Genomic DNA, 25279 nt, shown 5'->3' with positions numbered 1-25279 from the left:
AGCAAGACTAGATTATCATGCGAAAAACAATTGGTTAGGGATTCTAGACATAGTCCGAAACGGTTATCCTCGTATATAAAAAGGTGAAGTAAGAGAAGCGATGGAATTCCATCACTTTTGATACGAGATAATCCGTTAATCTTAGCAGAGAATGATGCCGAAAAAGCTGAAGCTTTATCGGAATATTTTAGTAAAGTGTTTTCTATCGGTAATGAGGAACGACCAATGATTCATCGCGACCGTGACGGCTCGCTGATGGATCCTGTAGTCATTGAGAAGGGTACTGTTTTAAGGCTACTTCAGCATCTCAAACCTGATAAGTCCAGTGGTCCTGATGATATTCATCCTAGGATTATGAAAGCCATATCAGATGAAATTGCTGAACGATTAGCGATGCTATTCGACATGTTTCTGAGACAGTCCAGACTTCCTAGAGACTGAAAAGACGCCATAATAAGTCCGGTGTATAAGGCTGGGAGTAGGGATTTAGTTAGTAACTATAGACCCGTTAGCTTAACTAGTGCATTTTTAAAACTGATGGAGAAAATCATTCGGATAGCTGTTATAAAGTATTTTGAAGGGCAAAATCTTTTCTCCAGGGCACAACATGGTTTTCGGAAAGGCCTATCTTGCTTGACAAATCTTCTCATTGCACGAGAAGATTGGGCTGCGGCAAAGGATCGGAATGCTCCTGTGGATGTGATTTTCATAGATCTAAGTAAAGCCTTTGATAAGGTTTCCCACTCTGGTCTTAAAATCAAACTGGAACGTTTTGGAATCCATAACACAGTCGTCGATTGGATAAGTAACTTTCTCCATGACAGGAGACAAAGGGTGAGAGTTAATGGGGCTCTCTCCTCGTGGGTACCTGTAAAAAGCTGGGTTCCCCAAGGTATAATCTCAGGTCCTCTTCTCTTTTTACTTTACGTAAATGAATTGCCAACTGTAGCAAAATCATCCGTTCTACTCTTCGCTGATGACATAAAGATTTGGAGACCCATACATAGTATGTCGGATAGGATAGTAATACAGAATGATCTTAGCTCATTGGTGGCATAGTTGGACAGGTGGTCACTAGAAGTAAATCTTAATAAGAGTTTAGTGATGCAAATAATAATGTCACTATACAATATGTGGATTCGTCCTACCCAAAGTAAGAAACTATGAAGATTTAGGAGTCATATTAAGCAATGATCTCAAAACCACTAGTCACTGTAAGGCTGCTGCTGTAAAAGGCTACAGGGCATTATGATCAATTCGTAGGTCTTTCCAGTATTTAGATGATGAAATATTTAGATTACTATACTCGATTTATGTGCGACCACATTTAGAATACGGGATTCAAGCAGCGTGTCCTTGTTTCAAGTATAAATCAGATATGCTAGAAAGAGTCCAACGACGAGCTACTAAGATGGTACAAGGTCTATCTGGCCTATCTTATGAAGACAGACTGAGACACCTGAACTTATTTCCGTTATCTTACTGTGGAGTACGAGGTGATCGAATATTGACTTATCATATACTGAACGATGACCTTGGTATTAACATGTCTTATCTTTTGCTTCCATAAAGAACCGATCATTTGAGAGGACACTCGAAGAAAGTCCAAAAACCGAGATCAAACCGTTTACGTCTGGAGTTCCGTTTTTCGCACCGAGTAGTGAATTACTGGAATTCTCTACCGGAACACGTATTATCAGCACCGTCTATTAATATGTTAAAAACGAGGTTGGACCTCCACAGTATTACCAACTGCAAGGATTAATATAGGTCGATAGACCTCCTATCCTTATTACTGAAGACTGAAGAGTGACTAAGCTCAAGGTCACGGCGTGGTTCAGTTTGTGACTGTTAACATTCTGACTGTCTGCTTGGAAGAATTGCTGCAATCCCTACAGATAGATATTTGATCCCATCTTGTTGGGAATATTTGTACTGATTCTCAGGTATCAAACCCTTTAGTATTAACTGTCTCTTTCATTGTTTAGCGCGCTACTTTGCGTTAGAGAAACTTCTGACTGTATAGCACAGGCTGGTTCGTTTGAGGTATTTTGTATTTTTGATGTAATTTGTTCTGTTTTCCTAATTAGAACCGTTTATATTGAGCACAGAGTTTGTGTTTTGATGTAATATAATACGAGTATCTCAAAGACGCGTTGTGAGCTATACAGAGGAACGTGGTCTGGTCTAATCAAATAAATTTTGGGTTCGTCAGTCCGTTGTTCCATCCGAATATTGGTTGTTCGGTCGCTACAAGGTATTTGATGTTTCTAGTGTGAGGTCCGAATTAGATGTAGGGATCCCGCTGCTAGGTTCGATGGGTCTAGCATTGGGTCTCGACTTATCAGTGAGGACACTGTCATCGACGTATGCTGGCTTAGGACAATCAATGGTGACTACCTCGACGCGCCATGTCCACCAACCTTGAAGGTCATTTTGTGACGAGAAATCACGTGAAAAGTTCCTTCGTAGGGCTGTTGCAAAGGTTTGCGTACCGAATCTACTTGTATGCAGACATGTGAACAGGTGGATTACTCTCGAGGGGAAGCGACCTGTCGATGCTGTATTCGAGTTGACACCGAAGGCGATGTTCGTATATATTCAGACAATCGTTCAACGTAGTCTGATTTACCAAAATCGTTACTGCTCCGTGGCGTGAAAATCTCCCCAGGCAGACGCAATGTCGTGCCGTATACAATTTCAGCAGGAGAACATTGAATATCCACCTTTAAGCTTGTCCTGATACCTAAGACAATGAGCGGTAAGGTTTCGTGCCAAATGTTGTTTTCGTGTGCTCGAAGAGTACTTTCAAGTTGGCGATGAAACCGTTCAAAAGTAGGTCACTACACTTTCAGTCACATCCTCACATGTTGCTAATATATTGTTAGCAGGACTATGAAGTACTCATGGCTAAAGAGATCACATATCCTATTGTTTGGAACCAGTCACTGGAAGCCTCAATAAACTTCTATTCCTGACTAGTCAACCCTCTCACTTTGAACTCCTGATATCATTTTTTACCTTCACTTGAACACAATTCTGCATGCAGGCTTGCATAAGGAAAGCGTAAAGTGACCAAGTTTGCATTTTTTCACGCTCAACAGACACGGTATACGTAGTATGTTTATGAACAATGTTTAAGAACCTTACGAAACAAAAAAGCCGTCATTAAACATGGAAACCTAACCAGTCAAAAGAGTTTAGGGGGGTCTTCCAGGTACACTGGACTGGGAAGCGTCTCAGTGGCAAATAGTAGAACAAGCGGGAGAGGTCACAGGCCAGAAAACTGGAGACTAAGGCCTCAATAAGAAACTTTTTATCGAGGTTTCCTCATCAAACTAAATCGGTTCTCGTTTCCCTTCAAATCAAGGCTACAAGTTCATCCTCCAATCTCATTCTGGGAATCATAAGAAGCCCAGAATCGAGGTTTGTTACGTCAAAGCAAAGCTTTGGTCGCCCTTGAACGTAAATACAGAATTCTGTGATACATTAACCCGTTTCCTCAACATTCAAAGTAACCACAGACAACCTAGTACTACACAAAGAAGTTCGTCGCTCAAATATGTTTCTAGGTTGTGACAAATAATCATACTTGGTGTCCGATACGACCGTGCGTATGATATGTATTCTGGAAGTTGCAGAATAAGCTGAAGTTTCTTTAACTCCAAACCTACTGTCACTAAACATATTCCAGAAAACTCCACCATAGGTGTCTAATGGTGGGAACCATGGGGCGCTGATATGTTCCTCCTTTACACATCACGGATGTGACCTTAAAGGTTCGCTATCATGCCAACACTGACACGAAAGAGTTGTGATCATTCATGAGACTCGGTCATTAATCTGGGAGCAGCAAGCCGTAATGCTTTGCGGCCTACGCCTGCAAGACTCGACTACGCGAAAACCCACTAGGCGGGAGTTTTCTTCACGAAATCCTAGCTCAGCTCGCGCCGCTTTCATTTTTATTATATCTTCTGGAGATATGCGGTCCGTAAAGAATGTGTGTGAAGTATTTGAATCCCAGAAATAATGCAATTTATACCAAAGAGAACTAAACGAACACAAACGAACGTGTTGTATTTGATGTTCGAAATCAGGGATATATCAAGTACAAAGAAATCATTAGTTCATGCCAACACTACAGAATGTTAGCTTAATCTTGACTTTGAACACTAGCTGACAAATCATATCATTTTCCTCCACTGCTAGGATCAATTTAAGGATTTTACATAACTTTGATCCGACATTTCCTTCTGTCCTCTTATTCGATAGGATGCCACAAACAAATGCTCCGGCCTTTTCCAAATCATACGCTGGTCTAATTTTTGAAAGAAAGTCATTTGATCACATTGAATTGCTCAAAATAATATTCGGTGAGATCAAGCTTTTTCCAGCCACAATAGGATGAAGTCTTAATTCGCGGAATTCGGCGCTGTTCGGGTGTCTACCAAGAACCTTTTATCAAAACGGGCGCTGTTTCTGTCTATTTTTTTCCCCTTCGTTTACGCACTGTCCTTTATTTCTCTTCATTCAAGACAGCCACATTTGTACTAAATGGAACAATCGAAACCCATAGTGAAGAGGATATTGAAAAGAAATAAAAACATTCTAACGATATATCATGCTACCTTTACCCCTGGTGATCTAAACATGCCACAGTATATCCAGTACAAGACCAGACCTGCATACTACCACACTACAGAAAACAGTCCAGGCACAGTTGGACAAATAGTGAGCCAAAAGGTTTTTGAAATGTAACTTCATCTCCCTCAATAAATTGCAAACGTTCATCATCAGAAATCTGGCAACCATTGTCAAGAGAAGTGTAAACAATTACACTAAGCGCCTAGTATGATGCGAGTGCTACGCAAGCAATAAGTGTCTTCTCAGTATGCATTTAAGAAGTAAAGTGGGGTATGTTTAACTTGTCAAGCAAATAGTTTCAAAGAAACACAAAAATAGTTGCCTTGTAACTCGAAGTCGATCTATAAGCAATAATAAAAGTGGTGATGTTTAAATTATGATTTGAAGGGGTTTTAGACACAAAATGCCATTGTTCTTTAACGGAAGTTATTTAATTGAAACAGGATAGTGTTCGTGTGAAGCAGCTTAATTAGCCTATTCTATACGGTTAATTTGGCTGTGGTGAGGTGTTCGATCAATGAGTAACAGAATCAAAGCACACAACATGTACTAACGGTTTAAACACTGAACAATAATGCAATCCCTCACATAGTCTATGACTGCAACCTAGATACGTACACATGTGATAAATGAGTTTAAACTCTTGTAGGCCGGTCGGTAAGTTCTGACTTAGTATCGTGGTTGGCTTGCCAGTTACAATAGTCATGATTGAGGGATAGAATAACCCTACATGTTGACTGACGTAAACCTAAAAATCCATCAGATCGATGAGAAATAACTCCACAAATCGGCGTATGTGAGAGTTTTTACAGTCAGTAAGTACAGTAGGCTGAAAATATATCATTGTGATAATAAGGACGACCACGACCTTATGGTCTTTAAATCGCCTATTTGTCAAAAACTAATTACTAGTAGACTAAGTTGTACTTTAATTACTTAGTTGTGCCAGACGGTGGTTAATATGTTACAAGCACTGTAACTATGGAATACATATCACTAGGTAATTTATTAGTTGTTTCGGCGAGACCATAACGTCGTCCATAAATTATAGTCTCACCGAGCCATTTTCTAGGATGAAACTAAGCTACGTAAACAAGGGGTTGCTAGCAAGAGCCTAGTAGCTTTTCAGACGCAGAGTTTTAAAACCATATGTTAGTGATAGCCAACTTGAGTCCTGGCACAAATCTTCGTTAGCCCGAATCCCCGTACCATATAATCATAACGAGATGTATAACAAACGAATGGGAATAATTGTAGTGATCGAGTGGACTCCAGCCAAGTAGTTTATATCTACCAGCATAACATAGACCAACCGTCAATGATTCCATGAATGGATGTCACTTTTTGGTTTGATCATCCCTGACACTATGCCAATCTACTTATACACCATCTAAGTGTGCGTCGAGGTAAACAGTGATTAAGCATATGTGGCGTATTTTCCAACTGCTTCAGTCGATGATGATTCACAACCTTGTCAGTCAGTTTTTCATGTTTGCATAGTACCCTATGTGTAGCCGCCTCATTGTCACTCGGTCGTTGGACGATAGGTGGACAATATTTTGAAGGGATCCGTGATCAGAAACGTGCTCCCCACTTATATCTTCTATTTTCATACAACACGCTTGCTCACTTAACCCACAAGTGACTCAAGTTGACAAAAGCCAGCAGTATTTATTAATTTTGGTCATTTACTTTAACATCAAGCTATGTGATCCCGTTTCTGAACTATCTAGTACTGTTCATCTATCAGTTGCATGTAGTTACCGGCATAAATAGTTGGTTTTCAGGCCGTTAACATTATGAAATGGCCTTGTAGTTCATCTTTTCAAGAGTAATAACAATTACAAACGTTTGTTCAGTTTTCTAGTTTGTTAACTATTCCAAATAAATGTTGGAAATAAACTGTTTCAAGCTTATCTCATCTTGAAGTGGTGCTAAAATTATTTCGGATATTTCAATTATTTATATGTTCTTTACATTTCAGATGGGATTTAAATGACTTCTGATGTACGAAATTTCTCTTGCTCAAACAACCCACAGAACCCCATTGCGTGAGTCCTTTCATACTCCAATTTTGATTTCTGACTACCTTCCATGCCCCGTCAATAAAATATGAGTTCATAGCTTTCTAAAATTTTCAACTCAACTTTTATGAAATATTTCTACCTTAATTTTGTCGATCAATCAAGTTTAATACTATAAGCATTTTAGACTAAAAGCAAACCGTATATTTTTGTCACAAGGATGTTGACGACTTCAGTAAAAACCACAAAATCGTCAAGCGCCTAGTTCATTTAAACCTACAATAGTGCTATGGAATGACTCACTAATTAATTACCTGACAAACTGAAACAAGTACTAGATATTATTTGATTGTCAAAGTATTTTAAAGAAATCGTTCTGTTCACTATACAGTCCAATGAATATGCGAGTTTAGGTCATAATATATTTATGTTAAAATGTTTACGGTGCATCTATCCTATCCTCTTCAAAAATACTCCTTATATTTGACATAAGATTTGTCTCATCTGCTTCCATTGTCCTAAACATGTGTGAATGTCATGAAAAGCCAGTTTCTTCAACCTCTCCGTCGTTTCCAAACTGGAATCGTGTGTTCAGATGGCTTTCCCGAATTCAGTTCATCAGCAGTCGTTTTGAAAGAATCAATAATTTCATAATTAACATCCTTGCACGTTCTAATTGTTGATGTGGTATCTTATAAGTTTCACCAATTTTCTGTTTGTATTGTTGCAGATTGACTTCTGAAGAGGTTAGTGGGAAAATTCCACGCATGTTTTAAAGGTTTCCGGTCTTCGTAAAATAATTGTGGTTTAAACTCTTATCCCAGTCAATAAAAGCCACTAACTTGAGTCAACTAACCATAAATTTTTCATATTACTCAAAAGCGTCGACTCACATTTATAATCATCACTTTATTGTTTTATCTAATTTGTTCAGTGTAGTGATTGAAATCGAAAACTGGTCATTCATTTGTAAATTCTGTTGATCAGAATCTAAAGTTAACAGTGATAGGGAAGGCAACATAATCTAATGCAAAACCATACCATTTTAGAATTCCTTATCCGTTTTTGGTTTAGAAACCCTTAATATTTGATAACCTCTTATTATGCTACTCAGAATAACCGTTAGTGGATGTAGTTTCATAGCCTCATTGACTATTTCTTGTTGTATAGAACTCTTCGCCTAAATTAGTTATTCAGGCACACATCAATAATCTTTTGACGATAACTGTGATATAGTGCTCTCAGGCACCGTTTATCCTTTTCTTCGACTTCCGTTTTCCATAAGGAGCTTCCTAAGTGATATAGGTGGTAGTTTCGAAGCAACCCTTTTATATTTATGGGAAGATTCTTCGACAATCCTTGAACGGCGACTCGACTCCTTAAGTAGGAAAAAAGATCAACTCGCTGATTAGTGTGCACCATTAATAGGGCAAGATAGGTACTAAAGATATATAGATGAGTACACATATCAACGTGTTTTCTCCATGGTTTAGATTGTACATTATCTTCTTTGAAACTTAACTGCTTGGTGAGAACAGATTGTTAGCTAATAACACATATACAGTTAATTCTTAGGTGTGTCAAAATACGTTTTTAGATATACACTGAACTAGAATATCAAATGATTCTGAGGCAGTGTCTGTCATTGAAAGGCACATCTCAGAAGTACATAAACCTTGTAAAGGCTCTTTACTCGAACACTACTAGTCGAGTTAGCTTATGGCGAACTGTCATCTGCTTTTCCAACCTCAAGTGGTGTCCGTCAAGGCTGTCCACTTTCTCCATTTTTGTTTTTCATCATAGACCTACTGATGGAAATAACATTCTCGTCGACTGAATTCTCGGGTATTGATCTCCTTCCAAGAGGTCCACTTATCGACTTAGAATACGCAGATGACATAGTCCTGTTTGGTGAAGACCCTAATAAAATGCAGTCTTTTGGTAGCACTGAGCAACAATGCCAGAATGTTTGGAATGCGCTTCTCTCCCTCTAAATGCAAGTTTTTGCTTAAGGACTGGTCTGCGTCAACACCTGAACTAAGGATAGGGAGTGAAGTAGTCGAACGCGTCGACAGCTTAACTTGGAAGTCTGATCAGCGCTAATGGGTTGGTGTCTGACGATTACCACGACGTGCAACCCTGTTTGGTGTTGTAGATGGTTGGAAGAAAGTGAGGGTGGTCAAACCAAAACGTGGCATCACTGTTTGAAGTCACTAACTTCTAGTCTGAGCCATGTTGGGAGATGCAGACTACTTGGTTGGGATCCGCGTGAGTATCGAACCAATGGTTGGAGACTCTTGGTGACACGGCTCAGAATCGATCACAATGGCGTCGGTGTATACACTCCCTGTCTCCCCTTAAACTGTGGGATTAAAATCGCTTCATATCTTTCTTTCTACGAACTAATTCTTTCTTCCTGTACTATGTTCTTATATGTAATCTTTCTTTTATATATTACCACCATTGACTTAACCACTCTTATGAATTTGGTGTTCATCTTGCTGTGCTAATGCGGTATGGCAACTTGGACCGATGCATATATGTGCCTGGTCCTACGTTTTAGCTGACTGACTGAGAATATCAAATACGATACCCTCAGAGTATCCGGCTAACAGGTTACTGAACATTTATTGCTGGATGTGTCTAAACATTGTATCTAATTCTACTTTCTATATTTGGGCGAACGTCAGTCTTTATACTGATTTTTACATTTTATGTCGCTAAATTATGTGCTCTAGAAATCATCGAACCAGCATACCTCCGGAGTTGAAAACGATTTCAAGATTAAATACAAGTGGCAACTCATTTGTATCCAGTACAGAAGATCAACTACGTACTCATCAGCAAACCTTAGAACACTGGCTTTTGAATGCTGTGATCCATACATTTGCTAAATTCTCATCAAGTCATAAGGTAAATTTGTTTCCGTCTTATGTATTCTTTTTCCCAAAGCGAAAACGTTTATAATTCGTCCCTTGTAATGTGGAGGCGTGAAGGGTTATGAATGTCATTTTGGCAAAGTTTATTACCATCCAAATTTTGTTAGTTCTATGTTAGGCTGTCCTCCAGTTGCTTATTATTATTTATTTGAACACATAAATATTAGTACAAAAAGGCACCGAATACATATGCGCCGCACAAGTAAATTGATTTGTGTGTGGATTGTGATACTACCCGGGTGCCCAAACCGAAGCAGGTGGTCTTCTTAGGGGGCCACATCCGGAGCCTTCGACCTAACGGTCTGATCCACAAGGCGATGTAGCAACATCAGGAGATGCAGTCCCATGGTAGCCAGTGACCAACAATTGGTTCATACACCATTTGTTCTCTCAGAGCCCATGTGCACCATCGGTTTTGAATCAGGGTTTTCCAACTCCCATAGATAGATCCTCTCTACCTACCGACCCAGCTAAATCGCCGAAAATTCGCTCTTCGTCCTCTCAATTTCGTAAATAACACCCCCTCCACGAGAAGGTAGTGAGTAGGACTTCTCTGTCAGTGGCTGTATGCTCGTGACCATGTGAGGGCATTTTGAGAGAGAGAGAGAGAGAGCCAACTCTTCCCACCCTCGGCCGTACCAGGGGGGCAATCTTAGATTTTTGTTATTTAAACAAGCAGTATACATTTTTCTATCTTATACAAACATGCTTCAGCTCATATCTCCTGTGTCTTACTACCTCACGAAAAGGGAGTTAAAGTAGAGACGTATTACAGCCAAGTAAAAGAAGGGTATGCAAACGATCAGTAGTGTATTGAACCATCCTACCATTAATTTATTAACACTTCTTTGACTCCATCCAAGAAACTTTCACGTCTTTGCACGAATACTTATCATCTCTAGTGGCGAATAATCCCAACGGTTGATGACAGTGAATACAAATGCATTTTACTCTACTTTGTTGTTTCAATCCGTGTTCTCTATAGTTATATTGTGAATAGTTTTTTTGAAAAATGTTAATATTGCAAGACCACTCTTTTTATTGGTATTTGGTGGAAATGCTATGAGTTGTTAAATGTTTTACACTTTTTTTTCACTTCGGCGCATTAATTTAAGGCTTATTTTTTATAGAGAGACGTGGCGATACCGTAGTCATGCATATATGTCACCGTGGTGTAACCTTTCATTGCCCAACTAGCCAAAAATGTTTATCCAGTGCTCTGGGTACAAGGTTCTGATGAAATGGATTCTTGGTATTCTTGAAAGACCTTCATAGACTATTAAAACTATTATTCAGCTTCACAAAATATGTTAAAATCACAAGAAGATTTGAATGATACGAAAATTACAGTTGTTTGTTTTTCTCTTTAGATCGCTTCTAAATATCTGGTGTTACCTTTTAAGTTGTTCATGTTATGTACTGAGCCCTGTCAAATGCCACGACTTGGCACCATGCCAAATCAATGACGCATAAACCAGTACGAGCAGCCTAGAGTTAACTCTGAGTCCCTATTAGTTTTCCTCGCCAACCCTGCCGGTTTAAGCTCAGAACACAATCTCAGCTTCTACCGGATGAATCATGTATTTCAGACATACGCAGTTTATATGCAAGCAAATTAGACCGCATCATACTATAAAACAGAAAATAAAAATTATCCATGATCAAGCCAAGAGTGGCTGTGTGTGACAGACTGTAACTAATAAATTGGGAATAGCTTACGAATAGTAAGTCGTATAGTAGTAGTCATTATGTCAAATGGAAGCTTATAATAAAAGGAATATGAATAAACATAATATAGTTACTTAATAGTTATGTAACAAGAATATATACAGAATAACAGTCCATAAATAATTCCTAGCAGTTACCATTCATTTATTCTCTGTTAGGATGTAACAGTTTGATTTGTTAATCTGTGAATATTTAGCTGCGCTTATATGATATCTAATACTGACATTTTATTTCTGAAGGCTGTTTTGACTCCGATCTTATTTTATTTTTCTTCTATATGACTAGGATTTGTTCTCAGCTCTTTTTTAGAATGAAATGGTCTCAAATGTTTTCTGTCATTTGCTTTAGTTATTTTCAGTGTCCCTAACAGTTAGAGGCAATCGCAGTAAATTTCTTATCTAGGTCATCAGCTTAATAACAATCTTCAGGGAGGCTGGCATACAACTTTAAAGGAACTCGTACCCTCTTCTAAACTACGATACAAACCAGTCAGATGTGTTATTATCAAGCCATTTAGGCAACTGTTAATTTGTCGTAGGATTATATCAATCATACTAAAAATGTGACACAGTAAAGTCACTGAAGGTATGCTATCTAATCTTGTCGTTTCTCGTTCACTTTTTCTACACCCTTTCAAAAATAATACGTTTAGTCCTGTTTTAACATCACAGTTATTCTCTCTTTGTAAACAGTTTGTTCGAATCGTGTAACATAATCACCACAAACTACCGAGATCATTATCTTCGTCTTCAATTGTGTTAGGAATTATCTAAATATCAATTTTAAATGTAATAATTCCACTAAGCTCTTAATTATGAATATTTAAGAAATCTTACAGGTAATTTCTATCAACAGTCATCTAGTTTCTTTTAGTTGCTACTTTTCAAAAAAACCATTGTATATATAAATGGATCATTGAAAAAATTCCTGTGTCATATGCATACTACTTGTCAGTAGCCTATGGTAGTAGTAGTTGAATACTGTTTCCCAAATTGTTTTCTGCAGTAAGCGCTCTCAAAGGGACATTAAAATAAAAAAACATCTGGCGTTTTCTCATTTGTAGACTTATGGGAAATTCAAAACCTCCCTGACTTTGTTTACCCAGATTTACATGATATTAATCTAAACTCAACACTCTTTACAACCCTATACTGTTAAAGGGTTCTTCTAAGAATATTTGATTTCTTGAGGTTCGTCATTGCATTTTAGGATATATATCATGAGGGGATTAAATGGCTGGAGCATTGTTACTCGGACACTTGTTCGGGTGATAACGAAGTGCTATTTGAGTTTGCGGTATAAAGTGATATTTATTATATTTTTCGAATTTTCCCATTTTGGTTTATTTTTCCTCATGGATAAGCTTCGAAAGATAATTATTCTCCTGATGTATCTTTCATCCTCTTAGATTGCGTCAGCCATGTACTTCCGTTTCGTAAAAATGATAATAACGTAGAAAATGTTTCGAACATTTTGATTTATGATCCAAAAGTAGTTGGAATACTTTTTCCATTTCCTTCCCAATTCAAATAATTCCCTTAATGTCGATCTGCTTTGAAGTCTAGTTTGGAGATTATTTAAATTGTCCTCAGTGTGTTAGGGGTTTTGATTGGTTGGTGGATAAAAGTATTAGTATCGTTTTGAAAACCTATGTAAAAAATGCATAAGTAGCAAGTATTTAGTCATAACTATTTTCTAATCTCTGTTAATGTGTAGCGGGACCACAGACTGCTAGAACTTAGTTGTTACCCAAACATCACTCATTCAGTTCATAATTAACATTTATGTGTTTATTTTATATTTCACGCGATCTGGATTTATTGTCTTTGCAGGAAATTAAAAATTTTACACTTTCACTCTCGAGAGTAGCCGAAGGCCAACTGATCGGTTTATTTTCTGAGTATCTTTGTTATTGTGTCATATTAGGTTTGCTCTATAGGAAGGTAATCATAGTGAACAGTAGATCCATAAATTAAAGATATTTATTCGACTTTGTCATCTAGTTATTTACATTTACATACCTTGCGCTTATCTATTACACCAAACTTTATTTACTAATCATTAATACTTGACACATTATTGATTACTGAGCTAAATTTCTTTATTCATTATCCTGTTTCATATGTTAATGTATAGTTTAAATATTATTCCTTCCATAAATGAAACATTTATAAGACAACCATGTATCCAGGTGATTGATTCAACGGAATTTATTTAAAAAAACATTGGCTTGAATGATAAATGAAATTCCCTTCATTTTTAGCAAAAGTAATAATGGATTTACTAGGCAGAGTTCGCATCACCATATCGATGTTGACAATTTGAAATCAGATTGTCTCATAAGTTACAATATAATAGTGTTTCGTGTTTAATGACACGATGATAATATTTATGATGGCGAAAATTGATGTAAGGGTAAAAGTTTCATATGATTCTGTGACTGAAAATTGATCATAATCATAATTAGATGCTGTTGGGATTTATGCATCCATCTAAAATTATTTAGTCCATAGTATAACTTACTGTAGGTACTGGTAATAAAATCTTTAATCTATTCTAAATTTGGTATGTACCAATTGTTAACATATAAATGTGAATCTGTTATCGGTGAATAATAGATAATGTTTTTTGTTAATAAATGTCGATATTATGAATAGCGTATAGTTATAAGCCGTTAACATTTGTTGTATCTGTCTAAATGTTATTCTTAATTAGAAATCAATAAGTCAACCTCTTTACAGGAAAATAACTTATCGAAAAAATAGTTGGAATTATTGCATCAACATGATTTTCCTAATGTAAAACATCATTTTGTAAGCGATAATCGAACATCAGTCAGTCAGTCAATGGTCTTGAGTGTTGTTAGAGGAATGAGGGCGGTTATCACTCCCCGGTCGCCCACACCGTGGACGTGTTCTTCTGGAGGTACCTGAAAAGGAATTTGGATTAGAGGTGGTCTTAGTGACCTGGGAGCGTGACCGCAGTGCCCAAGGGACAACTGCTTGAGGTCGGTAATACACGATATTTTTGTGAGTAATTTTCGTGTTAGCTCCGTACTTGTTGATACATTACCGCCAGAGGCGGATATGCGTGGGATAAGGCGAGATGTGCATTTTTAGGGTCGACCTTTTCTAACCCCACCCTTCTTTTCTGGGAAGGCAGCATCGCTGTTATGCTGGTTGTTGGAAGGAAACACCTTACGGCGGTCACACCTCTGTACAGTCATCAGTACGACTTCGCCCTCGGACCTTGTGTTTACTGCTTTTAGTCTTACCACTCTTCAACCGACTTGTCTGACGTGGTAGGACCTTGAGGAACGATTGTTCCAGCCAGTATAGCTCGGTTGCTTCATCACGATAGGCAAGCCCGACCACCACTTAAAGGTAGCAGCAACGGTCGGGTTTAGAAGCTCTAAGTGATTTGGAGCGATATTGGTGATGACAGTATAAACTCATTGATTTTTGATCTTACTCTAACACTATATTATTCCATACTTTTCATTCTCAGATCTTTTTTTCTTTCATCGTTATTTCATATATATTTTTTCGTTTAGTAATGTGATATTATTAATGTCACTTCTACACCGTTCATAATATTGATTGACACTAATTTTTAGCAAATTAAACGGATTAACATATATACTATGTCCTGCATTGTTTATATTTGTTTCACTTAAAACACCATTTGCAAGATAATTTCACTATTTAATAAGCATTAAATGCATTGATTACCGAAAGTGACTGGTAATATAGTTTGTCCCTCTATCCGTGACATTTTTATTCTTGGTTTTTCTAAAGCTGTTATGAGCTTGAGTGGTATTGGACATTATAAGATGGTAGCTCCCAAATGCCCTGGTATGGCCGGGAGTGGGGTGGGCCCGCCCTCCCTCTTGAAATGCTCTCACACGGCCACGCGTATACAGCCTCCGCCAAGAAACTCCTACTCATTGCTTTCTCGTGGCGGGGGTGTTGTCGACGAAAATGAGAGGAAGAAAAGCGAATGTCCGGCGCTTTAACCGGATCCCAAACCAGTGGTGCACATGGGCTCCAGTATCCTTATGGAACAAATGGCGTATGAACCAACCTTGGTCACCGGCTATCATGGGACTGCATCTCCTCACGATGCTCCACTGCCTTGTGGGTTAGACTTTTAAGTCAAAGGCTCACAGCCCACACACAAATATGATGAAATGCCGATATTTGTGGAAAATACTTGTCTTGCTTCGATTAACAATCAAACGATTCACATTATTATTTCTATTATTGTTATTATTATTATTATTATTTACTACGTCATTTATTCACTCTCTTTTATTCCCACTTTATGTATTTTTATTTTTCGACTTATACAGCAACTCGTCTATGGTGGAAATTCGACTCTATCTAAACGTTCCCGGGTCACTGTCCGGTTGAAAATTGTATGTTACCACCGAATATGAGTACTGAAGCAGTTTTTCTGAAACCACGTGCACCATTCAAACTGGCTACCTTCAACGTTCGCACACTTATGCAGGTTGGACAACAGATAGGGCTGGCTATGTCTTTGGAAAGTCTTCATATCGATGTCTGCTGTCTATCCGAGACCCGTATTCAAGACTCTGGTGAAGTACTACAAATTCGCTCTACATCTGTCACTTCAAAAAGCTTGTTTTACGTGCGCTTATCCGGGGACCCTGTGGCATCTTCGTCTGGTCTCGCTGGCGTTGGTGTCGCACTAAGCGCTAGAGCTGAGGCAGCACTAGTCGATTGGATCCCCATTAACAGTCGATTATGTGCTGTTAGATTAGAAAGTTCCATCAAAGTGAGAAGAAATCGGCGTGAGAAACGATGTTTTTCGTCATCTCCGCCTATGCCCCGACAGATTGCAACCCGTATGCAATCAAGAATGAATTCTACCACCAGTTAACTGTTCTTCTCCAGAAAATGCGTTCGACAGATATTGTAGTACCAGCCAGAGACTTGAATGCTCAGGTCGGGCGTCTAGGCACAGAAGAGAGTCGTTTAGGTGGTCGATGGGGACTTGTTGGTCGCAGGACAGATAACGGGGACCGTTTACTACAAGTTTGCACAGACCACAACCTGTTTCTGGCTAGCACTAACATTCGGCACAGTCATCGCCGATGTGCCACCTGGCGTCCTCCCTCTGCATCTCAAGCCTGGACTCAGATTGATCACGTCGCGACCAGCTACCACTGGCGTGGTTGTGTACAAGACTGTCGCTCCTTTTGGAGCACGTATCTGGATTCTGACCATGCCGTGGTCTGCGCCAATCCTACTTTACTTTTCAGTGGCCAACGAAGTGACCGCCACCAAAGAATTGATATCAGCAAGTTGTGTCAACTTCTGTTGCTATTAAGTATCGAACCGAGCTAGCCTCTAGGCTAGCTACCATTCCACCGAAAAATATAGATGAGCATTGGTTGAAACTTCACGACGCCATCAAAATCTCAAGTAAAGCCACTTGCGGCTTCGCGAAACGTCCAGCTTATAAGCACTGGGTTTCTTCAGGCTCCTTACAACTCATTGAAGCCCATCGGTCTACTCCGGGTAACCGTGAATTTGACCACAAACGACGACTGTTACGTGATGAAATTGAGCAAAGCTTGCGTAAGGACCGAGAAGCCTGGTGGTCGGAGCGTGCTAATAAGTTGGGAGCAGCGGCTGCATTTGGTAACTAGCAGAAGCTCTTCCAACTCATCCGAGCCATTGACAGCAAGAAGACTGGTGTGAGCGAAACAATCTGTGAGGATGACAGAATGCCAATCACCAACATCCATCGACGTCTTATACGATGGGCGGAATTCTTCAAAGGGCAGTTCAACTGGCCTGCTGCTCCGGCAACATCGGTCAGACTGTCCAGCCCTCCATGGCCGGTGACGACTGATCCACCAAATGAGGTGGGAGTTCGCAAGGAACTCCGACTGTTGAAGCGCTACAAATCACCGAGATTAATGCACATATAGTAAAAGCCAATCTGGGCCGTCTTTGGCGCCTTCTCGATGTCAGTCTGACTGTAAAAGGTCGGGTCTACAACGCGTCGGTGAGAGCAGTTCTGCTCTATGCTTGTGAAACCTGGCCTCTCCGAGTTGAGGATGTTAGATGACCCTCTATGTTTGATCATCGTTGTCTCCGAAGGATTGCTGACATCCACTGGCAACACCATGTTAGTAATGCAGAGGTTCGGCATCGTGTGTTTGGGCGCAGAGACGATAATCCAATTGGTGTCACTATCTTGAAACATCGACTTCGGTGGCTTGGACATGTTCTACGAATGTCGTCCCAGAGAATCCCACGTCGTGCATTATTTGTCGACTCTGGGACTGGTTGGAAAAACCGGAGAGGTGGTCAGTGCATGACATGGTGTCGTGTTATGAAAGAGAGCTGCAAAGGGCTGGCTTGTGTTGGTCCTTCACGACTCCCTGGCTGGGGTCCGAGAGATGGTGCAACATAGTGGCTAGAGACGCTATCAGATATGACTCAGAATAGGTGCCAGTGGCGATCCTGCTGTAACCTTCTTTTTTTTCTTCATAAAAAGTAGTTGTTTATTCCTTAACTGAAAGATTTCTTCTGGTTGTACCTTTCTGTTTCCCGCATTTTTATTATTATTACACTTCCTTACACTAATCTGGTCGTTATTGTTCCTCTTCTTCTTTTTTTTCTTTTACGCTCCTTGCCTTCTTTTTTTCTCCCTATTCTCATTGTTTCGTGTGGCGCATATATATTTGGTGCCCCCTTGTACCAATATTTATGTGTTCAAATAAATAAATAGGATGGTTATCACTTTCCCGTTCCGTACACAGTGGATGGATACTTCTTTTTTGAGTGACCTATAAAAGACAATGGGTTATGGAGGTCTTGTTCACGTTGGAATGTGACTCCTTAGTCGGAAAGACACTTGGCTAACATCAGTCATGAACGATTTTTTGAATGTTTTATCTTTTTAATTTCCAGATTTCACCTCGAGCACCGGAAATGTGTATGACAAGATTCGGTATAATACTTTTAAGTCCGATCTTTTCTAATCCATCCTGTTGTACAGAGGCAATATCTCTGGAGATACTGAGTATCTTCAGAAAATACCCTGCCATCACATCTCGGTACATTTCCTAGCACGACTTAGACCTTAGAAATTAACGTAAAGTACACTGAAAGTATCTTTTATAAAATTACTCATTATCATATGGTTGTTTCTGTCTGTCTTTTGAACTTTCATCCTACCAGCAATGATTCATCGCTTTTTAATAGTTTTCTTAAGCCTATCACCATTCAATCTTCTACTGAAAAAATTGTAGTGAAAACCCTAACTCTTAAGTACCAAAATTGTTTTTGTTTTATTATTAAAATAATTTTGTGGGTTAATTTATATCTCGGTTAGTACTGTTACATTGTTTGTATCAGTAGGTTATTCAACTATTTTTTTCTTGCTTAGTTATTTTCTCATAGATTTTTCCAGTTTAAATTATTATTGAACTATGAGTGAAATGTATATATACTTTAATTCTTACTAAATTTCTTACAATTAAATTAAACTTATGTGTAAATGATTGGACCTCATAAGGCCATCTGAGTATTTGTGTGCTCTCCTGTGAAGTGGAAGGTTTTGTTTACGAGCGACTACATGTCAATTTCTTGTTTGTATTGATAATAGATTCTTCATAATAACACCTAATACGTTTAAAGTAATCTATAATTATATGATTTAGTCACGATAGGAATCACATCTTAATTCTTCGTTAATACATGGGTAGTATTGTGTGGTACAAAAGTATTTGAGGTGGTTAGAGGTCGCTGACAGGAATCACTTAACCTAGGTTTCGTGCTGTTCGGTACCCGTTGAAAAGGTGTTCCTGAAATCTTGAGGCAACTGACACTCCTCGACGAATTAGATCCTGTATTTAAGGACGTCAGCATTGAGGTGTTTAAGTCTCAATTCATTGACCAGTAAATAATAACCCACTGAATGCATTAATCTCCTTGCCGAAGAGCGCTAAATAGCATAAAACCTATGCTCAGGGTTTTCTATCGGTTATCTCCAACTACCTAATATCTCAGTATAGTACATGCGGTGTCGAGCTATTTATGTTAATGGCCACATTACAAGTTAGTCAATATAATTCGATTAGCATTTGGAAAGAACTGACATACATAATGCTGTTCATTGATCAGTAACCAATCGGTCTAAATGTTTCTAGTATATTAGCTGCATTGTACTATTTGTCTAAATATATAATTTTGTTATTCGATAATAGTTCTTGTTAAAACGCTTCATTATTGTTTGGGATTATTATCATAGAGTATTTAAGAGACTAAGTAGATTAATATCCTTTGTTAAGTCAGATGGGAAAATCGACTATACTTTTTACCATATTTTTAATTTTTAGATCACATAGCCTTTTAGTTATTATCCTTTTCGTATTTATTATTCATGAAATTGACGTATAATTGTATTTCACTCTTGAGTAATGAAAAATTCACTTAATTTCATTGACTCTGTCTTTTCACCCTTTTTTTCAAAAAAATTGAACACATGGAATCTCAGTCATTGGAATTATTGACTAAATTTATTGGCCTTCCTACATCACTTGCTTGCGCACTGAGTTATTATATTCCAGAAAGTTTAAAAGCTTTATCAACTGACGGTAAATTAAATCAAGGTTAGTAATTCAATTATTATTCATTTTAATTGAATGAATTTATTTCATTAATAATTGCATTTATGTATTGAAAAATGAAATATTCATGTAATATTGTTAACATTAGTACAATTACATGTGACTTTAATTTAATTTTAATATCAATGTTTTTATCTTATGACCGAATGTTATTATTTGCATATCCATACATGTCATTCACTTACTAGTAATTGATATGATCCATGTTGATAAGGAATTCTTTGCATAACCTATTTTCACTTTAAATGAGTCCTTATAAAATAGGATATCGGAAAATACTCTCGATTGCTCTTGTAATGGTAATTGAAGAATTTAGTTCTAGATGATACTTTTGACACTTGCTTTTTTTTAAAAAATGAGCTAGGAATTTTAGTAGGGCATTGGTTATGCACTTAAAGCACCGGACTTCGAATCATAGGTTCAATCTTTCTTCGTTTAATTCTTCTTCTACGACTGGTTTATGTGCGTCGTCTTCACACCTGAATTATGACTCATGGCTATATGCACGACTATTTACTGGGTGAGGTACAGTATAGTTAAAAAGTAGGTTTTTTGCGTTAATCGATTTGTGTCTTTCGCAGTTAGATTTTCAGAGTTCATCATAGACATGTTCCTCAAGTTGTTTGTATTTATGACTGTTCTCTTCCTTCGCTTCTCTTTTTCTCTCTTTAAAGAAATTTCAATGCACAGTTCTTGCATAATTTATCATCTGGTCCTGTTCTATATAACAATGCAAGCATGTTCGGGATGCGATTCTCACCCTCGAAATGCAAAATGTTGCTTCAAGATTGGGTTGCATTGACACCCGAACTAATGATAGGGAGTGAAGTAGTTGAGCGTGTCGATCGCTTCACTTATCTTGGAAGTCTCATCAGCCCTTGTGGTCTGGTGTGTGAGGAAATCTCAGCACGGATACAGAAGGCTCGACTAGCTTTTACCAACTTGCGTCATTTATGGCGTAGGCGAGATATCCGTCTATCAACCAAAGGACGTGTTCACTGCGCAGCAGTTCGTTCCGTCCTACTTTATGGCAGTGAAACATGGCCGGTAAGAATAGAGGATATTCGTAGGTTACTAGTATTTGATCATAGGTGTCTTCGAAACATTTCTCGTATATCCTGGGACTATCGAGTCAGTAATGCAGTTGTTAGGAAACGGGTACTAGGTAAGGATGGCAAATCAATTGGTGAAGTAGTGAAACTTCATCAGTTGAGATGGCTGGGACACGTGTTACATATGCCCAACGACCGACTACCTCGACGTGCGATGTTCAGTGGTATAGGAGTAGGTTGGGAGAAAGCTAGAGGCGGCCAAACCAAAACATGGCACAAGTTCATGAAGTCACTGACAAGTGGATTGAGTCATGTTAGTAGGTGTAGACTACCTGGTTGGGGACCGCGAGATGATAGCAACCGATGGTTAGAGACCCTGAATGACATGGCTTTGAATCGACCACTGCATCTTTGTGCTAATGTGGTGTGGCGACTCGAACTGATGTACGTACGTACGAGGTTCTACGTTGTTACTGAGTGACTGACTGTTCTGTATAACTAATATTTACCTACTTTTTTAATTCATTTTATTTCTCAACATAATTTTTGTATAACTCTGTTCCTTGTTGGTTTCGTGTTAATATCTTAAGTTCTTATCATATGGTAATAATAACTTGCTAGTGGGAATGAAGATAAACGGAATACACCCATTATGACATTAAATAAGAAAGAAAGATTAGATAGATAGATTTTTTTATATCGTATTTATTAGATGCTCTTACAAAGATATATGCAACGATAGTACAAGGTCTTCTACTAGATTATGTATATCCTAGTTACTTTCCATTACTCCAGACTTATGTCCTCCGTATGCCTATCTGTCATTTATTCGTTCGAGTTTTATCTCATTTTATTTTACTTTACATAGGATGTGCAGCGAGCTCAGGAAAAAGGTTGCGTTAAGACTAAGTGGGAAATATGTTTGTTAGTAAATTCTTTGCATATCCCAGTGACCTAATCTAGCTTTATTGGCTGAAACATTCGCCTCTCTGAGTTCTCTGACGCCGTGCAGATCGTTTGGATAACGGTAAGATTAAAAACAGCAAGATCCAAGGATCAAGTCGTGTAGTTCACTGTACTGATGTATGGCGTCAGTAAGTTGTTTCCCTCAGATAATTAACGTCTGTAGGTATCTTCCTACAGCGTATAAAGAGGTTAGGAAAAGAGTGAGCGTAAAATAAGCCTACTTCACCTTGCCCCATTGATTTTTGTCCCAAGTAACTCATAAAAAACTACTCACCAGTGTACATGTGACCAGCCTCAAGTTGCCCCTTGAGCTCTGTGATTACTCTGCCTGGTCATCGAAACCACTATTAACCCAGTTCCTTTACCAGGTACCTCACGAATAAATATCACTGCATGCTGTTGGGATCTGAAAAGTGAAAACCATCTATACACGTTTTACAGCATTTAAGATATCCTTTTTTTCGCATCTATTTTAAAATGTAATTCAATTTTAGCGTATTTGTTGTGTTTGATTGAGTTATATAGGAAATCATTTAACCAGGATTCATGAAATGTGACTTCACCGCAATTACGACAAATGTTTAGACTTACTAGAAATTTAAAACAATCCACCTTGCCAATTAGTGATCGCCAGTCAGATGTTGGCAGTTCAAGAATCGACATCTGAATAATATTCATTCGTTTCACTGCATATTACCAGCCACCTCGATTTCTCTGGTTGTACTTTTGCAACTTGTACAGTGAAAAGTTGTAAGCTTTTCATAAACACGCCTGATGAATAGGTTATACGATTTATCGACATAATGAAGTGTTAAAACCAACAAAAACATGTAATTCGTTGAAATATTTAGATGCCAGGAATAGGTAGCCCAGATACTCAAGGTTTTATTTAATTTTAATGAGCTCTTTCTTGTTTGATGCCTTACTGTTTAAGTGTAGCTTACATTGAAGTTATTGAAGTTCACACATCTAGGTACTATTTCTAACCGTTTAATGATTTATAGTTACGGAATATTAAGTTTCATACATAATCTCGAGTTACTATCTGGGTACAGATAAAACAGAATAGCTGTATATATGAGTTTAAAAAATTGCGAGATCGACCTAGCTAACTGAATTTACACTTTTACTTTATATCAGAATTTTTTCGATACATTAATGAAATGCAGCAATTAAGTTGGTATTATATCCTTAGAATCCACAAGATTTGAGTGTCGATTGCTATGGGAGCCTTTCAACCCACATGTAATAAAAAATTGTAGTAGCTAAACTGATTATTCTCACATATTGAACATTTATTTCATTCCACTCTACCAAACAGCTTAGATTTAATTACCTATAGGTTACTTAGTAGTTTTTAAAACTGCAGATTACTTACTCTGATGAGTACTATAAATGATAAAACCCCGATCGTTCCAAATTTCCGATCTAACATACAAATGATGAATTTTATATATAATCAATACTCATTTAATCCATTGTATTCTCTTTTCAGTTAACCGTAATCCTTCTCTCACCTCTCTGTTTGTGTTCATTTTTCCTGTTGCTGTGGTTAAAGTCATTTTTTTGTGAATAAATAATTAGATTTTAGTCTATTTTCATTCATTTACTAAAATTATTGATTTTGAGACAAATTGTTAGGGAAATCTCCATGGTTTTTTTAGTCTGATTTTATTGATCAGTAAAGATTTAAATTACAATGAATTTTAGTTGTCAACTTTTTGTAATGCCTAGTTCATTTTTATGTCTTATAGAAATAACAACTGATCAATTGCTTACTGAATCATTTTTCTTTTCTAAGAATAAATAACCAATCAGTCTGTTTGTCTGTTTAAATCATGTCGTCTTTTCTTCCATATACTATTATCCAGACGTAATTTAAGAATGTCACGGGTTCGGATAAAGTTTAATGGAATGAAATTAGTTTCAGTGACATTGAATATTCAGTTTTCACGCCTCTATTGTTATGAAGTGATTTATACATTTTATAGGTGCATAAGAGAAAGATTACAACACAAATAAGTCATTATTTTTAATATGATTGCATCATTATGAACCAAGTTTGCAAGTGACTAGTTGTAACTTGATTTCTTCTACCTCACTGATATCTCAGTTGGTTGATTTACAGTTTCATTATTGGCATTTTCGTGTTTTTTAATTGGTTGTTTTGTTTGAATTTAGTACAGTTCCATTCATTGAGCTACATGGCTTCATTGTGAAGTCTTCGTTGTCCCTCTAAACAATGGTTCTGTGCTATCTATATATAAGTAACATATATAACTTTTTTGTCAAAATGGAGTTTGATTAAAACCACTAAACTATTACCACTACCAATAACTAGAATTTACTACTTATAACTTATGCAAACTGATGATGCACAATTACAGTTTATATTTTATAAAATTCATAACCTAAACTGTTATGTCTGATTTTTGTGGTGTATCGTTATTTATCAGGTGACTTACTGTATGCCCGATGTCTAACTGGATCAATTATTAGGCCACTCAGAAATATTGCTTTTATTTCTATCCCAGATTCCTTCCCTTTTTTGGCTTCATCCCTCTGCATTTTGCTTCAAAGATAATTTTAAACTTATGGAGATTAAAGTTATCATACTTTTTATATTTCGTGATTACATGCTAAACCTTTATCAAGTGTTGTAAAGAAATGTGATTTATGGTTGATAAGAATTTAAATGATTGATTACTATCCATAACGTTTGTCAATATTCTTCCAAGAACTTAGATACTCGTAATATATTATGATTAGTAACTCATTGTCTCCTTGTCAACACCATTTTCTAATATACTAACTTTAAAAACCCTTACATTTTGTGTTTATATAAATTGATGATACACTTAGAATATGTCCATTTTGTTTTCTGGGAAAAACCGTTGATCAATCATATTGTAAAAACACCTCAAAAAAGCTACATCTTTAAATTGAGGTGTTATCACTTTTTACAAATATTGAGTGTTTTTTCATGAAACAAACAAGACCCGTGTCTTGTACCTGATGTGACGGGGCAACAATAAGTCTGATAGTTAAGTAATCATTCCATTTTTCCGAATGACTGACCTGTATTTTGTATATTCTCCAATCATTTATTAGTTTAAGGACTTTTAACTTTGTTTACTCTTATGTTCACCATTTTGCAAACATCTTAGTTTACTAAAAAAAAACGTGGTCTACCGATTAGCATTCTCTTCTTTGGTCTCAAAGCATTTGGAGTCTTACGTCGATATTTCGGTCTTG

At 37.5% G+C, this 25279-nt stretch overlaps 1 protein-coding gene across 2 annotated transcripts in view; it reads left to right on the top strand.

The window, feature by feature from the left end:
* The first annotated feature begins 4816 nt into the window (after positions 1-4816).
* The window catches only part of CAMSAP2_1 (Calmodulin-regulated spectrin-associated protein 2), a 68675-nt gene continuing 48212 nt past the window's right edge, over positions 4817-25279 (top strand). The window contains exons 1-4 of one of the 2 annotated variants that reach the window (XM_051209829.1): positions 4817-4914; positions 6629-6695; positions 9407-9581; positions 19874-19988. In XM_051209829.1, coding sequence (XP_051075294.1) covers positions 6640-6695; positions 9407-9581; positions 19874-19988 — 346 coding nt within the window. In that variant the 5' untranslated portion in view covers positions 4817-4914; positions 6629-6639. Of the gene's footprint in view, positions 4915-6628; positions 6696-9406; positions 9582-19728; positions 19989-25279 lie in introns of those variants that run through there. The other variant, XM_051209830.1, reaches the window with a different exon arrangement.

The sequence above is a fragment of the Schistosoma haematobium genome, chromosome 1 (genome assembly GCF_000699445.3).
Source record: "Schistosoma haematobium chromosome 1, whole genome shotgun sequence".
Classification (NCBI taxonomy): Eukaryota; Metazoa; Platyhelminthes; class Trematoda; order Strigeidida; family Schistosomatidae; genus Schistosoma; species Schistosoma haematobium.
This window is presented reverse-complemented; position numbering and strand designations above follow the sequence as displayed.